This window comes from Excalfactoria chinensis, chromosome 6 (assembly GCF_039878825.1).
Source record: "Excalfactoria chinensis isolate bCotChi1 chromosome 6, bCotChi1.hap2, whole genome shotgun sequence".
Taxonomy (NCBI): domain Eukaryota; kingdom Metazoa; phylum Chordata; class Aves; order Galliformes; family Phasianidae; genus Excalfactoria; species Excalfactoria chinensis.
Window position 1 is genome coordinate 23,487,756 of NC_092830.1, and position 19,145 is coordinate 23,506,900.

At 38.4% G+C, this 19,145-nt stretch overlaps 2 protein-coding genes across 6 annotated transcripts in view; one reads left to right on the forward strand and one right to left on the reverse strand.

The window, feature by feature from the left end:
- Nucleotides 1–12,780, forward strand: part of RBP4 (retinol binding protein 4) — a 39,766-nt gene extending 26,986 nt beyond the window's left edge. For 4 of the 5 annotated variants that reach the window (XM_072340007.1, XM_072340006.1, XM_072340005.1 and 1 more), the window contains 5 exons: nucleotides 7,827–7,953; nucleotides 8,409–8,545; nucleotides 8,703–8,809; nucleotides 10,201–10,413; nucleotides 12,400–12,780. In XM_072340007.1, coding sequence (XP_072196108.1) covers nucleotides 7,834–7,953; nucleotides 8,409–8,545; nucleotides 8,703–8,809; nucleotides 10,201–10,413; nucleotides 12,400–12,425 — 603 coding nt within the window. In that variant the 5' untranslated portion in view covers nucleotides 7,827–7,833 and the 3' untranslated portion in view covers nucleotides 12,426–12,780. Of the gene's footprint in view, nucleotides 1–7,603; nucleotides 7,658–7,826; nucleotides 7,954–8,408; nucleotides 8,546–8,702; nucleotides 8,810–10,200; nucleotides 10,414–12,399 lie in introns of those variants that run through there. The other variant, XM_072340008.1, reaches the window with a different exon arrangement.
- An 840-nt stretch (nucleotides 12,781–13,620) lies between these two features.
- FFAR4 (free fatty acid receptor 4) lies at nucleotides 13,621–18,487 on the reverse strand. Its single transcript, XM_072340004.1, has 3 exons — nucleotides 17,957–18,487; nucleotides 17,426–17,554; nucleotides 13,621–14,025 (listed from the first exon to the last, which is right to left on the reverse strand). The coding sequence occupies exons 1-3, from the start codon at nucleotides 18,485–18,487 to the stop codon at nucleotides 13,621–13,623; spliced, it is 1,065 nt and encodes a 354-aa protein (XP_072196105.1).
- Nucleotides 18,488–19,145: the final 658 nt, after the last annotated feature.

Here is a 19,145-nt window from a genome sequence, read left to right on the forward strand (position 1 = left end):
TGGTGTTTACACACAACCACACAGACACACATAAATGTTTTAGGTTTAAAAGTATTGATTTCTTTTCTGATTTTCTAAAAGTCAACGTTTAGTAAGCTTTCTAGCATTTTATTATCGTGTGTGCTCATCTTTTAAAATATAGAACACGTTAAAATATAGAACATGCTTATCATGATTCCACCACATCTGAATCATAACTGATGGTTTTTACAAATGATAAATTACTCTATTTGTACTTTGAGTCGACAAGTGAAGACCATATTTTAGTTAGACTTTACTGCATGTGAGCTGATAAACCTTCCTTTGTAACACAGTATTTCAGATGTAGTGGAGTTGTCATGTAATCTTTCTTAAATAATCATCTCTTTATTTTTTCCTCTTAATGAAGAATCACTCTTAGATTTGCGCTCTTATTCTGTTAAGTGGTTGTGAAATGTCATGGAAAGAAGTATCAGAATCTGGTAGAAGTTCTTAATGAAGTTTCTGTTTGGAAGATGGCTAAACTGGCTTTCTTCAGTAATTGCTAAATTAAATCATGTTATGTTTCATAATGGACCCTATGTACATATTGAGTAATCCTTAATATTAAGAAAAACCAAGAATTTGAACTGAGTTGAGGCTTACATGTATGGAAGTCTTCATTTTGGAGTTAGGAAAATACTCTGTACTGGTGCCTTTCCATTTTTCCCATATTAGTAATTCAGTGACTTTTGTAAATGAGGTCATTTAATCACATTGGAGCACTTCCATTCTAATAAGTTCAAATTTTCTGTGCTGGAATAAGGCATTTGTTTTCTGTTCCACCTTCATTATTCTCATATTCCACTATATTGAATATTATGTTTTTAGTAATGCAGGCTTACACTTGCATTTAAGATTAATGTGAAAAAATGTTTAGTATAATTTTTTATATTTCTTGTGCTAAGGTCAATAATACCAGCTTTTAAGGAAATTCATTTTAATTTAGGGTCTGTTTTATGAATGGATACTTAACATTGGAAGCTAATCTTGCACAGTCACTTTCACTGAACTTTTCAAGGCAAAACTAATATACATTTGGCCTTGACCTTTGTCCATGCTGAAGTAGTTTCAGATTAAAACATAATGGTGTTAATTTTTTGCAGATTAATTATAGAGAATCCACATATCCACATTGTGATTTTAATATATGTGGTGTCATTTTCCTTTGATGTTCACATTCACTACAGAAATCAAAACTATTTATGGAGTAGTTCTTAGTAGTAGACCATTGCTGAGCCCTTGTGATACATGGAAACTCCTAAGAAGGATAACTGGTAGACACGTTATTTAAATAGAAGCAAGCAGCACGTAAAAGTCTAAGGTATTTATAAGGTTTCCCAGTTCACCTCAGTGTTTGCATCTCAGTGTATCTATCCATCTTTATAGCAGTTACTATGGTTAATTCAGTTAAGATGTTCAGAAGAAATACAGATTAGATGTGCTTATTTCAGTTGCATGGATTTCTTTGTGGATGGTTTTGTGGCCATGACTGCCATATAGGAGAAAATACAGTTCAGAAACATTGATTATTATTTTATTTTTTTTCCTAAATGACTGGGCTACCTATCTGATAGCTATTTATCCTATAGGTATTACACTGTAGGTTATGGTGCTATGCCACAATTACTTCAAATGTGTAACATTTGTAGAGTGTAGTGCTCACATTAATTTAAAAATTAGTAATAAATGATAAAAATAATAAAAATAAAATTAGAGAGCTGACTTTGAGATGTTTCCCACACTTTGCATGCCCATTACCAGCTCCTTTCCCACAGCAGCTGCTTTTCCACTCATCAAAAAGAAACACCAAATACAGGGTTTACCCGCCATGTGCCATCCTTGTGGTCTGCGTCATAGATAAGCCACGTGTAGCTTAATGACAGTAAACCTGCTCAAACCCAGATTTAACTTGTGTGGAAGCTTTTGGTGTGTTACACTCCTTATGTATGGTTACATACAGCAGCCAAATATTTCCTTTCCCCTCTGAGCAAAACATCTTCTGCTATCCCTCTGAGAATTCCAAAATGCTTTCACAAGCAGAGCTGTGACTGTTTGCTAAAACCTAATAAATATTCCAGTTTGCTACTGCTGACAGGCACCTGCTTCTAATGCTAGAGGTACCTACTGTTGGCACCAGGCATGTACTTACACTATAAAATATTTGGAGCAGAAAGCTAAGAGTAATAGATATGACAAAGAAAACACAGCTGCTGGCATGTAGTTTCCCAGCCTGAAAGCTGGCCAGCACACTGGGGATTAATACCCTTCTCTTTATATCTGTGCTCTCCTCTAAGCTCTTTAAAGACACATGAACAGGGCTTGCATTTACATCATCACTGCAGCACAGTGTTCATTAAGTCTAGGAGGGTTCATTAGTCTCAGACAGAGCAGTGCCCTTAGCAATTAAGCCTTATTGCGCAGACAACTTCTACATTCCTCTTTTCTCAAAAAATTTGAGCAGTCTTGTATCATAATATAATGTATTCATGAATCCATGTCTGAGCATAGACAAAATAAGCAGTGATACAGATTTTTGAGGGTTTTTTTTGTAATTTTTTGTGTTGTCTCTGAAGATTTCTAACAAAAAGATCATCCAAAGAGAGCTCTGAAATGGCTTCTTCCCTTGATTATGTGTGATATGAACTTGATTTTGTCTTCTTCCAGGTAAATTTCAGAATAGGCCAAAGCCAGGGTTCTTATCTTGCTATTTGTTCTGCATTCTCAGGGACCTAAACTCCACCATCTCGTGTTCACTGCAGCCAGAGCTGCCCTTAGACTTCACATCAGCAACCAATTCTTCCTTATTTGTAAGAATCAGGTCCAGCAGAATGTTTACTCTCAGTGCTTCTTCAGTCACATGTGTCAGGAGATAATAGTCAAAACATTTCAGCCCCCCTGCCCCGGAGTGCTTGTGCATTGCTGTGTCACCCTTCCAACAGAAATCAGTCATTGATCAGTGATCCTTCCCAGTGAGAACCAGTGCCAACAGAAGTGAGCCTTCTTACAGCTGTTGGAAGAAAATGGTCTGTGGCAGACACCAGGCATGCCACTCATGTTGGCCTGCCCTCTGAGCCTAACACAGAGGTGTTCAGCTGGCTCATCATCCATCCCAGGACAGAGCTCCATCCATCTCCACTGCTTCCTCACATGAAGAATAATTCACCCTCCTTGCCACCCTGGCCTGGCCTTCCTTCAGAGCTTGCAGCCAGCACTCCAGCTGTGTGAGCTATCTTGCAACATCCCTCATTCCTTCTGTGCTTGCTCCACCCTCTGCATGTGTTAGTGTACAAGTGGGTAAGAGAAGTGCTCAGTCATGCTGATTTCACAGAGATCTGAGAGCTCCTCCACAATAGTGTTCTGTAGACATTCCTTTATTTCTGTGCATACACTTCAATTTTGACCTTATATCTGATTTCAAGACTCTCCTGTCCACATCATCCTATAGCACTTTATTACCATCAATCCACCCACCTCTCTGGATTGTTGGTGTCATCCCTTCCCACAGCACTTGTCCAGCATGCTGGCAGAGATATCTGAACATTTTTGTTTTAGGTTTATTTTCATCTTAGTACTACAACTAGAAAAATAGTTTGATTCAGAATCACAGTCCCTGGAAAAGGTTCAGTGGGGAGTAAAAGCTACCACTTTAAACTAGGTCTGCTTAAATGCTGTTTAGAAAGAGTCCAATGTAAATATACTCCTTCAAGCAGAGTATCACATCACAAAAACATGTAGCACATAGTCTGTTATGGTACAAAGACCAGTGTTTCAATTTGATTCTGTCCTTGACCTCTGTACTCAGACTGCCACCAAGGGGAGCAGCTGTGATGATGACAGTGTACATAGCTGTCCCTAAAAAGTACACTGAGCTCCTTGGCTCCATTTGTTGTCATTTGTTCATGTGAGCTTGGTTCCACAATGCTGTGGCTGCACTCAAATTCACTGCATAGAGCACTCATTCATTCCCCTGCAAATTCTGTCTCTAAGACTTCATTGGATACCCATGATGTGGATTGCACTCTTTAACCAAATAGCCATAGGAAGGCAGCAGGAAGTTTTCAACTGGTGCACAGTCTGGTTAGAAATGGATACTCCGTTGCTTACTACCAGTTGTTTGAGTCAGCTTTTTCCTGAACACTGACTTATCCTTGTGACCACCAATAAAATTCTAGTTCTTTAAATATTAAAAGCTTCAATGTTGCAGAGTTGAAAAAATGTTTTCAATAGTAATTTGACTCATACTCTTTTATTATGCAGTCATAAATTAAACTAAAATAGCTCCTAAGATGAAAGCTTTTTTCTGCCATTTCTGTTGAAAATCACAGTTTTTCGTGCATTTTCTGTTGCTGCTTCTAATGGAAAATAGCACAGAAATTTAAAAGCTATTAATTTAAAAAATATTCTAGCTGCAAAATCATTGTCAGAAGTTAACCCCTTTGTTGACCTCTTGGCGGAATTCAAAGGTAGAAGGTTTCTTTCCTCTTCAATTAATTAAAGTTGTGATAAATACACACCTCATTTGAAAAATCTTCCCAGAATATTCAAAATTCATACATCATTTCATATATGACTTCCCATTTCATACATCAGAATGGGAAGTCATATATGAAATTCATCAAGCCTGACAGCTTAACACCAGCTTTTTTAACCTATGCTTTATAGTAGAGGTTATTCTCATATTTATGTGTCACTGATATTTTAATTTTTTAAATTTAATTGTCTCTGCTTTCGCAGAACCCAGCAATCGTTTGATGCCACTGATTTGATCTACACACACTGATTTCAGAATCAATTGAAATTCTTGCCCAAATTCTGTTCCTTTCAGTTTATGTGAGAAGTACAAATCTGCAAGGCCTGCATCCAGCTTCCATAGATGTGGATGTGGATCACTTGCTGGCATCATTTCTAAACCAACCTCATTTCCCAAATGATTATTAACCAAGGCAAGGTTTACGCTGTTTACATAGTTGTGCTGGCATAGCTACCTCTGTTAGAGCAAATTCACCCTTGAATTGCCATAATGATTTTAGTCTGCGAGTAACCTCATTGCCTAAAAATCTTGTCTCATTGAACCATCTAAGTGCTTTAGCTGTAGCTGCAGAAAGACTTCATTAATATAAACAGTGTCTCAACTGGGCAGAGATGGATGTATAGCTAAGTTATAATTACAATTACTAAGTCTTTGCCAAGTGCCTCCACTAGATGAGCTGTCAAATACTGCAGAGGTCATTGCAGGTACAAAGATAAAAAAAAAAATGCTGTGCCATGCCTTATACAAAACACTATGTTTCTGATTTACTTTTGTCAAAGACCTCAGACTAATTTAAGAGACTGTAATGGCTCTCACACACATTTAGAACTGATCTTATTAAAAATTATTGGCAGAAGTTAATTTTTGTTTTGGTGAAATTTGGGTTGGTGTCTTGTCTGTCAAGCTGCTGACAACAACATGCAGTAAGTATCACAGGACCAGTGACCTAGATTTTCAGAGGCAGCCAAACTTCCTCCAGTTTTGATTCTTTTGGATATGGGACCATAGTCTTCTTTGAAAACATTTACCACAGATTTTTCATGACTAATAATGTTATTGACACAACTATTTGGGTATAGATATGATCGTGAAGGGACATTTTCTGGGAATATAAAGCTGTATACAGATTCTGGAAGAGAACAAAATTAAGAGAAATAAAAACATTTCCCAAATTGGCTGAGAATTAAGAAAAAAATTTTTTCTTTGGTTTGAAAGAAAATATAAATGTGATAAACTTTGCTTTTACTATCAGTTGTGGGACACTGAAAGAAGAAAGACTATATTGATTTTGATCTTGTAAATAGGATTAATGCATATATTAAAACTACTGTATGTTTTGTGAAAGCTTTGTAAAAATCTCTTTACAGAACTGATATCACCATTGCTAGATGATGGGGTGAGGTTTTGGAAGCAGTTTTTAATCTATAGATTTCTGTTACTCCTCTGTGTGAAAAGTAGCAAACTTGAACACTTAGTTTAAAAATGGAAATACTGGCCTTTTGGAAGACTACTCTTGGAAGTTTTAAGACAATCAATTCAATTCAATCAATTCAATCAATATCAATTGACTTTTCCTGGTTTCGTGTGTTAAATCTGTTCTTTAGTCCAAAAATAAGTTTAGTATTATATATAATAAAGAGTCTGATGATATTTAGGGAATCAAAGGCTTCAGAATAGTTTTGGAACAGCCGAAGACATTTGATGTTTGAGGAAGTAAACAGAAATACATTGCTATCTGTGCAACAAGGTTCCAATACAGAGCAGAGAAGAAAAAATAACAGATAAACCAAGTGGTCTGTGCCACTGTTTGTATTTCATTTGAAAAAGATTGTACAGAGCAGTAACAGTAAGAAGTTTGATATTTTTTGGATATAAGAATTGAAGCTTAAAGAACGTTTTTGGGAAATATAAAGTGGGAATAAACCACTTTAGTTCTGTATAGCAGCTACTATTAAAACATTTGTACGTTTCATTAATGTCTCCATATTTGAATTAGATTTTCACTGAATTCTTAAAATGATGAACACAGGCCCTTCAACTAGTAGAATTCTGACTTTATTCTTTAAAACTGGAGGTGAAATAAGTAGGTAATGAGTTCTCTTGTTAACGATCATTCCTCTCCTGCTCTGGTTACATATCTAGAAAATAATTAACAGGTTTTCTCTAATGCTTCCTAAAGATGTTGAAACTATAGTACAAATATTGACTGAGAGGCAGCAAAATTTGCTTGGACAGGAGAAAAAAAAATAATGGTTTATATAACTGAGCTTGACAAAAACAAAATAGAAATTCTGGAAGCTCTGATTTACAGCTGTTGTCAAGGGGGGGCAAATGCGGTATGTACATGCATTCAGGTATTTGCAGAACACACACATCCCATCACTTTCAAGGCACCACACAGAAGTGTTCTGGTTTCCTGATGTGCTGCAGGGCCTCAGCTCCTGTCCCAAAGAGCTGGGCATGAGGTGGTTTTGGGTTGTCCCTCGGGTTGCATGAGGGAACCCATCGTGGGGATCTGAAGTGGCTCTGGCATAACCAGGACTTCAGAGATGTTAACAGAAACTTGCAAGTATGATGTTTTCCTGTGTTTATCAGTGAAAGAGAGGAAAGGAATTTGGGGAAGAGGTGGAGGAAACAAGCCTGCACCTTGTGACTGGGTTGAGCATATTGAGTAAGAAGGACTTTAGACTGCAGTGTGTACAATGGCAGAGAAGGTGGAGGCAGCTGGCTCCCCCACTGTGAGAAGATGGGGTGGTTCTCCTTCCCTTTGTCCTCGCCACATATGTGCACACCCCTACCCCCACAGTGAGAGCTCTGCCTTTTGAGTTAGGTCAGACCAGGGCTGCTTTTGATCCTAGAGGTGCTTGGCTACAGATAAGGGTCAAAGACCACCAGAGCCCATGGATGTTATGCAAGGGGCTATTGTGAAGGGGGCCCAGACTGCAGCCTTCATCAACCTGCCTCCCTGCTCCCCCTCCAACGCTGGATTTCTTCCACAGGGGGTTGCGAAAGCCTCAGGACTACATAAAGCATTCTCTGTCTGGACATACTGGTGACTGCCACCAACACAGAGCTCTCCTGAGGCTGCCGAGAGTGGCGCTATCAGTAAGGGATTTGCTGCAGTGGGCTGCGGGCAACTGGGCACCTTTCTTGCAGACACATCAAGGAAAGCTGCACAGTGCCCTGGGGACTTGTTGGGGGAACTCTCCTCCCTTCCCTGGGTGTCTGACAGAAGCCATATCTGATGTTGTTTGTCTCTTTGCTGTTGCTGCAGGGACAGGATGGCCTTCAGAAGGAGAGCTCTGCTGCTGCTGGCACTGGCCTTTCTGGGAAGCAGCATGGCAGAGAGGGACTGCCGTGTGAGCAGCTTCAAAGTCAAGGAGAACTTCGACAAGAACAGGGTAAATCTTTCTCTTCAGAACCTGTGGTATCTTGCCTGGCTGTCCTTCCTGGGCTACAAAACCCAGGCTACAAAATCTGGCACCGTGTGTTTATGTTTTCACTCTGACTGCAATCCTTAAAACAGTGGGACTGTGTATTGTTGCCTGTTGACATCTGTCAAAATCTGCCAGTAGCTATCCTCCTTCCACCATTTTTTTTTTTTCTCAATACAAGAAAACTGCAAACAGAAATAAGATGCCAGAAAAACAGTCAATTCTTTCTTCTGTCTGAACTAGAACATATTGGTGGCCCTATGCTGTTGGCAGAGCTAGATTTATTTTATAGGTAAAACTTCAAGGCATGGTGTCAAAGATCTGTTTCATCCCCTCTGTCATCCTACCCCAGTTTGCAGTGTCTGTTTCTAGTATTTTCCATACTTCTAGGTCTAACTGCAGGCTTTTTCATTTCCTTGCAGTACAGTGGCACCTGGTACGCCATGGCAAAAAAAGATCCTGAGGGGCTGTTTCTGCAGGACAACGTGGTTGCCCAGTTCACTGTAGATGAGAATGGACAGATGAGTGCCACTGCAAAGGGCAGAGTCAGACTCTTCAAGTAAGCTATTTGCAATCATCCGCTTGTTCTGTTTCACTACCCTTCTGTTTTACTTGATCTTGATTGAATCCAGCCAGCTGTCCTTGTGCTAGTCACACGGTCTCGCCAAGTCTGCTGTCAGGTTTGAACATAGTATTTTCTTTCTCCGTGGCTGCAGTAACTGGGATGTCTGTGCTGATATGATTGGCTCTTTCACTGACACAGAGGATCCTGCCAAGTTCAAGATGAAGTACTGGGGTGTTGCCTCTTTTCTGCAGAAAGGAAGTGAGTAATTAACTATAGAAGATGTGGAGCTAATTGGGTGCCTGATTTTACTGAATGTTGATGCTGGGGAAGAAAAAAGTGCAGTGTTGGATTTCTTGAACACTTAAAGCATGCAACAACTATAATATAGAAAGGCTTAATGTGAACACAGTGATCACTATTTTTTCATGAGACATCTGGCTGGTTCTCTGTATGCAAGAGAAAACCGAGCCTCTGTATATCTTCATATTTATTTTGTTCACTACCCAATCGTATAATCTAAAGTGACTGTTCAGAAGAAATAAATGGTAAAGGTAGCATTTTTGTAGTATTTTATTCATGCTCCTGCTCTCTATGAAAAGCCTAATGTCAGACTTGGTCTAGTAGGGAAGAGGATTTTACGACTGTTCTTTTGCATAATCTCATATGTACAAATGCAGAGATTTATCTCTTTTTACAAATATTGTACAGTAAATATATATTCATATTTTCCTGTCATCTTCACACTGTGCAAAATTAGTTTATTGGGTGAAGTAGGCATTCAGTTACTTGTAGCTCAAGACATTTCTATGGATTGTTTCCAAGAGCAGCAGATGGAATTTGGAAGTGATTGAAGCTCCATTCTCTCCAAAAGCACAGTTAAAAAAAATGCTTTGGTTGCCAATTGCTCTTGAATTGTTGCTGAATTGTTTCAAAGCATGCTGATGAATCATGGATACTTCAGATTGCTGACTGACCTCAGGCTCTGTCTTCTTAAAAGCTGTGGTCCCCACCCACAGGAGAGAGAGGGAAGAGAACTGCACTCAAATGGCAACTGTATTAATCTTTTACCTTATATATATAACTTAAGTTATATTCCTGGGAGGGAATATTTATGACTATTTTGGAGCATAACAAAGAACACTTTTTTTGTTTGTTTGTTTTTTGTTTGTTTGTTTTTGTTTTAATTAACTATTTTGAACATACCCTTTTCTTCTGAAACCCGTGACATAAAGAAGAAAACTTTAATATTCATGGTAGTTAATACATGGTTCTGTTTTTGTGTTTGGTGCCATATTTTATAATAATTTTCAGGCATGTATTTACAGGATTTTTACTAGTTTACTACTGTTTTCTCATGCCACTCATGTTCTGTGCCAGTGTTAGAGGAGAAGCAGTAGAGCCAACCCTTCCTTCTTCTCTTCATCATAGCCCCTAACATATATGCCTATTTTTAAAACAAACAAACTTCCCCTCAGAACGTAGAATCAAATACTGGACATAGATATAAACTAACAGCTCATTTGCTGTCATTCATACCAATATTCATTCTAACTTCTTTTGTTACTGTATTAAAGATATGGAATTATAAAAGTGATCTACATTTTATTTGTGTCTCTGTAACTTACTTGCTTTGCTGTGATTTCTTCCAGATGATGACCACTGGGTAGTGGACACAGATTACGACACATATGCTCTTCATTATTCCTGCCGTGAGCTAAATGAAGATGGCACCTGCGCTGATAGCTATTCCTTTGTGTTCTCCCGGGACCCCAAGGGATTGCCTCCAGAGGCACAGAAAATTGTTAGACAAAGGCAGATAGACCTCTGCTTGGATAGGAAATACAGAGTTATCGTACATAATGGTAAGAATTTTTTTTTTTTTTTTTAATTTTTTTTTCAGGGTTTAGTGAGAAAAGTACTAGGAGTCTCTTTAAATAGCAAATGCATTAAGTTTTATACTTAGTGGCTTTAATATTGTCATTTGAAAAATGGAGCTTGTAATAAGTGCATTTCAACTTTTACTTCCCTTATCTAAAGGAGGGCCAAGGTGTATAGCTTTTTATGTAGCATGTCGTATCAGCTGAAACAATAATTAAAGGAAGCTGTAAAACAATTAAAACAGTGTGATATGATTAAACATAGCAACTTCTTAGTTGCTGTAAAGAGAAATTTTATCTCTTTAATCAGAGTTCTTAACTTCCTTGAAAGTAGTTGATGAAGGAAATACAGTAGTGAAGAATGAAGAAAATAAGTCAGAGTATTTAGGACAAAGGAAATAGCATTGCTCCCCCATTCCTACCTTTGCATTCTGCAAGACTGAGTATCTGCAGAACATTTACTGGTGAGTCAGCTGAATACCCAACATAATGCCATGGACAAAAGAGCTAATGTGATTCTTGAATACATAAATCATGGGTGTCAGATATGGGTTTATGGGCTTATATGAGGCTGTTGTGCTTGGCATAGGTCTGCTTGGTCTGTCATGTTTAATAATATTGATAACTAGGAAGGGTATGAGAATGAATTGGAAATTTCACAGAAGAACAAAGAAAGTGATTGAAAGTTTGTTAAATGTGTTCTATAGTGAGTGTTTCAAAGAGCTTGATGTTTTTCTCATCACAAAGAGTTTAAAGACTGACCTGAGCAAAGTCTGTGCTTGCCCACGCAAGCAATGAGAACTGGATAGTAAAGGACTTGCAAACACAGGAATAATAAAATAAAATGGATGGAACTTTAAACTGGATACATTCAGAGCAGAAATAAATAGCCATTTGTTTAACTCCAAAGTTCATTAACCTTTGGAACTGTTTACCAAGAGCCAATGTATGGTCATCATCACTGAAATCTGAAAATCAAGATAAAAGGCTTTTCTAAATAAAATGTTGGAATACACTGAGATTGACTGAAGGAACTTTTATGTATTTGAAAGAAAGTCAAAACAGGTGGACACAGTCAGCTCTTGTCTCTATTATCTGCTCATCTGATTTACAAAGAGAGAGTAATATATTGCCATGTAGTAAGGTATCCGATATCAAGGTGTATGAAAGATCTACTGAGCTTGGTGGTATTCAGTATCCTTATTAGTGACCCAGAAAAATCATAGAATCATAGAACTGTTTGGGTTGGAACAGACCTTTAAGATCATGTAAGTTCCAACCCCTCTGCTGTAGGCAGGGACAAGGATACTTCCCGCAAGAAAAGTGCCTGACAACAATAAAAACAAATTTTTTGTCTTGAATGAGAATTGGGAAGCAACATAAAAGTATTGAAGACTGTCAAAAGAAATTTAAGGCAGATGAAACAAGATTTTGATACCCACTTGATAATGAAGCTTCACAGGAAAATATAACCACTCAGATGCTCTTGAATTCTGACCTGAATGTTCAGGAAAGACATCGATATGGTGCATCAGACAACATACTTAAAATGCTGCTTCATTTGCTGCAGCAGTCAGAAAGCTAATGATGTGTGTTATTGCATAAAGTGTAGGATGCTTTCTTGTTTTTTCTTTGCCCTTCAAGTGACACCTATCAAGAATTAAAACTTCTGAAGATTAAAAAGAAAAAAGAAAAATAGTAATAATGAGATTCCTAGGGGTGTTAAGGAGGTTTTTGTATTAAATCAAAAATAAAGTGTAGCTGTGCAGCTGCTATGCTGTGACTTTGAGAGATGTGCGTTGTAGTGGCTCCTTGCATATCTGTCAAATTTGAAAAGGTACTACTCCACTGTAAAGTCGGTATGTTAGGCTGGTTTGAGTACTGGTCTGGTTCAGGATCGTTTGATCCATATTTGTGTATTTCAGTTTTGCCTAATGTGGTTGAACAACTATTCATTTGTTTGTGTTTCAGGATTTTGCTCTGAAGGAAATCCATAAGTATGGAAGGAAACCATGTAGCAGCACCGTGGATGTAAAGTTAAAACACTGATCAGGTGCTCTTTTAAAAAGATTTTAGATGGCTTCATTTAGATTTCAAATATATTTATCTGAACTGCATAGCTCATTTTGTTAATAAACCAATGAAACAATTTAATAAACTTGGATTGCAGGGGGTGCAAATTGTCTGTATGCACATCTGTACATATGTAGGCATTGGTTTTAATAATAAATTGTTTTATAATGCACTATTTTAAATTGCTGACGGATTACAACAATTAAGAACTTCTTTTTTGTTACTGGTTTAAAGTTCTGATTAATAGTGTTTTAATTAAAAATCAAAATGTTTGTATTTACTTCTAAAACTTCTACTTTCTTTTCAAGTTCATTGTCATCTTCCTACGCCACCCCCCTCTCATGGAAATACTGAAAGTCTTTTCCAATTGCATTTTAGAAGTGAGAGAACAATCGTGAGAGAACAATCCCAGTAGCAGTATATATCACTGCTTACTTTTATGAAGTCATAAAAAATGCATCTTTTTAAAACAACTATTTTTCACATGACAAGTAAACATTTATTTATTTTTTATTTATAAGTTAGTAGGCATTATATCCATATATTTAATCTAAGGTGGAACCAAAACAATCATTCACATGTTGATAATAGAGGCTTGTAGTCTCATTTGCCAAAACCCTTGTGCAGGTAGTCAGTTATCTAACTGTAAAATCAGGTGCTTTTTCTTCCCGGTAGTCTACAAGAGCAGAAAACTTCTGAAGATGTACATTTTCAATATAAAGTTGATCTCAGTGAAAATAGAGTAAAGACAGAACAGATCTTCTCTTGATGTAGATTCACTATGACTTTATTAAAATTAATAACATTTTTGACAACTGAAAATGTACTCCCACCATAAAATTTAATTGTACTGAGGACTTAGTTTGACTATTTTACATTCACCCAGTTCATTGCCATATTTCATTTTCTTCCAGTACAAGAGGAGAGTTCAATCCATTGGATTAAATTGTGCAAATCCTACTGAGGCAAAGCAGTGAAGTCAAGAGGATTTTACTTGCTGGAATACTCTTTTTTTTTTTTTTTTTTTTTTTTGCCTCCTCTAGCATATAATACTATAGCATGATAACTATACTATAGACACTGACATCCAAAATGAGTCACAGTTCAGACTTTAAATAATTATCTGGTAATGACAGACAACTTAGGTTGTTCATGTTTACTTCTTGCAGAGGTTTCCGAACCAGCCCCAGTCCTTACTGTGTTCCCTGTACAACAGAGGAGAATTTTCTGACATTTACGTCTGAAATGGGCAACATTATATAAAACTGGGTTGACAACAGAGTTGGCAAGTGTAAATAGCACTATCCAGAAGAAAACTGATGGCAAAATAGTTAAATCTCGTTTGTAGCTCTGGACTAAAATTAAAAAAATAATTATGATAATTGGGCTCCACATGATGAAGAAGGAGATCATCAACACAATGAGGGCTCGGAAGAGTTTGTAGTCTTGCTGGGAAACACGAATCTGATGATTTTCTGAGTAGGCCAATCCAGCATTTAAACTTCTTCTTGATGCTTTTGTAATCTACGGTAAAAGAGAAGAAAGTAAGTTTCACTGAAACCTATAGAAAAATTCTTAGTACATTTTTACAGGTGCAAAAATAGATCTTGGTTAATGATGTTTCTGTTTCTGAAAGTGACTACAAAAGAAGGCATTGCAGAATTTTATCTTTGTTTCTTTGTTAATGGTTTCATTTCAACATTTTTACTTTACTAGCAAAGTTTTTTTTCCTCGTAGCTGTGAATTCACATCAGTATTACTGAAGCTGGGTGTTCTCTGCATGGCTCTTCAAAAGCCATAAAACTTCAGCATAAAATAGAGCCTTAATTGCTCACAAAATCCCATTAACTTCAATTTATGACTTCATTTGCTCTATCTAAATAAACCCATTTATCTTTCCATAAATGCAAACTGGAACATAGCTAACAATCCTGTTGATGCACAAGAATGAACCAAATCTAACTATGATTGCTATGCTGGTATTATAAGGTAGGTATTAAAAGGAGCATTAATGTATTACAGTAACTAAATCATAGTATATTTTAAATTTGAATGGTATTTTCAGTTTTGTCAGAACTCTTAGGTTTTCAGTCATTAAACAGAATTGCATTCTATGAACTAATCTGAATTCATGCAGCTGCTTTCGTCACTATGGAAGTCTCTCTGTGTCTTGTAAACTTACTGGCTGACGTAGTAGACCAGAGTACAGCTAGTTTGGTTAATATACTGTTCATGGGTGTGTATCGTCTATCATTAGATAGAATGTTGAATCTTGAGGGCTTGCAGAAAACTTTAAATCTAGGACTCTGCTCTCAGTGTCTTCACTGTTGCACTGTTTGCACAGCATAAGAACATTCTTTCTGCTTGTATATGTGGCATATCTCTTTACCAGTAAGTTAAATGCTAACACTAACACATAATGGTTTCCTTCTTTAGGTAAAGATAATGGTTATAGACTTTGAGTTATTCTTTCTGCAGTTTTCTCGCATTCTCACAGAGATTGATGGCCTAGAATAAGTATTCTTTAAGAATCTGGACTTCTGGCAAAGTTATCAACAGAATGTAGGTGTATAGATCAAAACCTGTGGTAGAAAAATGGGCTCAGTAGTTTTTAAGCCTGAGAAGGAGACAGTCTCCTGAGCGTCTTCTGTAGGCAGAGCATTCTGGTATGTTAAATATGTAAAACTATTGCAGCTTGGTCATATCCTGCAGTACCTACTTGAAATCCAGAAATCGGGGTAACTCTGAAGGAGTCAATACAAGAGTTATTCTCTGAGAAAACAATGCCTGCCCTGGTAGAGACATGCTTTGTGTAAAATACAAAAGACTAATAGTCACTATAGTCAGTTCTATAAAAGTTCCCCTCATTTTTCCTGATGGAGAAGCACAGGCTAGAACTAATGCAGGAATCGCCAGGACTGCATTTTAATGAAATGTTCAGTTGAAATGAAATGATAGTGATAAGTTTTGGGTTCCTTTCTGGTCTGCCTAGCAAAATGAATCTTGATAACTACAGTGGGCACCTGGACTCTGAAGACCAGAAACTTAAAGGTCATGTATATACAAATAATATCCTCCCAATATTAATTTCTTTACTGGTCCTTGCCTCTTCTCTAAATCCACATGGGTTGGGTCTTGCCTGAGAGAGAAAACACTGCAAAAACGATTAGGTTAACAAATCGTGCCTCCTAATCTGTCATTTGTGGAAGTATTGGAAAAAATTAATACTCAGATTCTGATTAAATTTAGGTACCTTTGGAGAGTACGTTTCTCATAAAATTAGTGGTCTTATCTGTGTAGTGAATAGTCATCATTGGTGCTGTTATCTGAATACAAAAATGCTTTGAAGTGCTTCCAGTAACTCAGCATCATACTGTGTGCACTGTTATCATAGAGTGTTGTCACAAAGTTAAAGTGAATCTGTTCTTGGGAATGACTCAGGGATTAAGATATTCTCCAGATGAGTTCTGGTTGCTTCCTGAATAGCTGTATGAGAGAGAAGATCCAATTAGAACATATGGGAACCTGCTACAGGCTTCATTCCTTTTTCAGTTCAGGAGGGATGGTAACACAATTTAGCATCTGCGTTATCAAGTTGGAAAAGAAATGTGAGCATAGCAGTATGGGGTTGATTTATAATCCAGTATCCTGAATATTTTTGGGGGCTTCTAGGTCCCTGTGTACCACTGTGTCTTCTAAATCTACCATCTGTAATCTGAAATCTGCAAGAACAAGCAAAACTCCATTCCTGTCCTGGTCTCTGTCCTGGGACTGTGGCATTTCTTGGTATGCAGTTTTTTTGCAATTCTTTCAACAGGCTTGGAATACAGCTAGTATGAGGTTGCAAAAGGCAAGTAGTTTACTTCACTAGAATATGTATTCATTATGCATTTACCTCAAGACTGTAATGAGGTTAGAGCACAAGGAAACAAAGAGATTCTGATTTTGACTGTGAGCCCAATCAATAGCAAAGCCTGGAGCGTAGGTCATAGGTTCATGGTAACATCTACATCTAGCTCTGCCTCATTTACTCACAGCCCCTGGTGCTCACCATATCACCATTTAATTCCTTGCTCAATAATCTGTGTATTTTAGTTTTCTTTCAAAAGCCTGAAATGTTCCTTATAAATAATATGAGTTTAGTTGCCTAGTAGAGGAACCAATAATACTGTTGTTACTAAAAACAAAACAAAAACAAACAAACAAACAAAAAAAACAAACAGGCATTCCAGAACTTAGTTTGAAGTTTTCTAATTCCTTTCCCCAAATTTTTTTGGAATAGGAAGGGGTATGAACAAAGTTTTATTAGGGAATTTAGGTGCCTGATATCTTGGCCTTGTATTTCAACACCTACTCAGAAAGAACATGGATGCAGAGTACGTAGTTTACAGTCTTTGTCTGCAAAGTCAGAAGCTGTGGAGTAGTAAGAGTACTCTAGTAAAATCTGTGAGCTACAAATATAGGCACAAAGCAGAAAATCAGTGGATTTAAAATGGGAAGAATTTTGTTTTCTAGTCCTGCCTTTCTTTGCTTTCTGATCACTCTCTTGTGAGTCCCTGTGGTTTAAGCTTAAGGAATGCAAGATCCAATTTTATATTATTTCTGATGCTTAATTCTTTAAGCATTTAAGAGTTTGACAGTCTTTAAATATGAGTAACACGTAAATGAATACGAGTATTAAATACTATATATAAATGAAAGACAAACTTTATATTGGTCTTCCAGTAATGTGCTATAAAAGTATGTCACTAGTTGGAAAGTACAGACTGCTACTTACAGGATAAAATGCCTTGTTTTATATCACATGCTCTTCTATCTGAGCAAATAATGCACGTATTCTTTAGGTGTATTTATGTACAATGATGATACATTGACACCTAATGAATTACTGTTTATTTGTTCTATAGCAAATTTTTTTAAATACCTGTAAGATTTTGGAATAACTGATGACAATGATTAATCCTGGTATTAAAAAGACAGCAACAGCATACATCACATCCCAGATTATTTCTCCTGCATGGCTGGGCCAATCCAAGGTACAAATGTGAATCTCCTGTTTACAAAGGAAAAAGAAGAAAATGAACATTCTACAGTTATTTTCCTATTATGTTCTATTTATCCTTGGGCTGCAGCCTACTGAATCTGTAAAAACTTTCTATTCAAGCAAAGCTGTCAATTAATGTATTACTTTATATTTTTAAAAGCCCACATATGTAGAAATAGATAAGTTAGATGAGTTGTTCACAATCTAATTACCGCTGTAATTTCCATATCATATGCTAATGGCAACCTTAAGATAGAAACGCACAGACTTAATAACATATTTGAGTGTCACATTGGATGTACTTTTGCATGCATTTTAAATTACCAGAATGAAGAACCTATGACCTATGCATGGCCACTTTGTACAGAGGCAAGCACACATACTGGGTGGCCATCCAGCTTTCACCCTTACCTCACCAGTGACACTGGGCAGCTGCACCACAGTGAAGAAGCAGCAGAGTGGCAGGGTGACAATGGCGGCGAAGCCCCAGATGAGGAGGGCAGCAGTCAGCAGTTTGCGGCGGCGGAAGGCAGTGTGGTGCAGCCGAGCGATGCTGATAACCCTCTCCAGGCTGACGGCTGAGAGGGAGACAATGACAACGGTGCCACTGAGGGTCATCACATAGAAGAGCATGTGGCAGATGACATCGCCCAGCACCCAGGTCTCAGTCCAGCGCACGATGCCAATGAATGGAATGGCGGTGATGAAGAGCAGATCGGCACAAAAGAGGTTGAGGACAAGGTAGTTGGCAGCACTCAGCCGCTGCTGCCGCCACACCAGCAGGCAGATGCCCCAGATGTTGCCCACTAAGGCCAGCACGAAGACGGAGCCCAGTGCAGCCAACTCACCAACACGAAGAGCCGTCACGTTGCCACCCCTGAAGTCTGAGAAGAATGGGAAGTAAGTCTTGTTCTCCCCTTGTGTGTACTCAGCCCCGACCATGAGGGCAGCTGGTAAGGGGCACCATCCCTAGGGGAAGGGCTGCACTCCCAACCACCACGGTGGCACCTGGGGTGCTCTGACACAGGGCGGGGGGCTGGCTGCCATCCCCCTCTGCTTCTTCCTTCTGTCTGTGCTGCCAAGGGCTCGGCTGTGCCAGCCGTACAGTTTATGACCCTCGCAATGCAGTGCGACAAGGAAGTGGGAGGGTAAACACAGCACAGCTCACACAAAGGTGAGGCTGCATGTATGGGGAGGCAGCGAGGGGCTGGGTGTGTGTGGGGCCTCCTGACACCTCCCCAGGGAGGGCGTGGGGCTGAGCAGCGGCACCTCCATGCCAAGGGGACCTGGGCTTGGCCACTTCTCTCATGGCAGCCCTGCTTTCTGATGGGCCCTTTGGGTACCAAGTGAGCATGGGAGGTCTTGCAGTCTGCACCAAGATGCTCCCTCCTGCTGAAAGCACGTGCACAAAAACTGTGAAACAGAAGCCCCAGGAGGGGGCTTCCCCAAGGAGGAACAGCTGGGCAAGCTCATCTTGGGAGGCAGGAAAACAAGCTCTGTCCTAAGGTAAAAAAGAGGGATTTACTGATTTCCTCACATCTCATCAATGTGGTCTTATGCACTGCATGTCCTAACTGTAGTGCCATGTGGAGGGGAGATG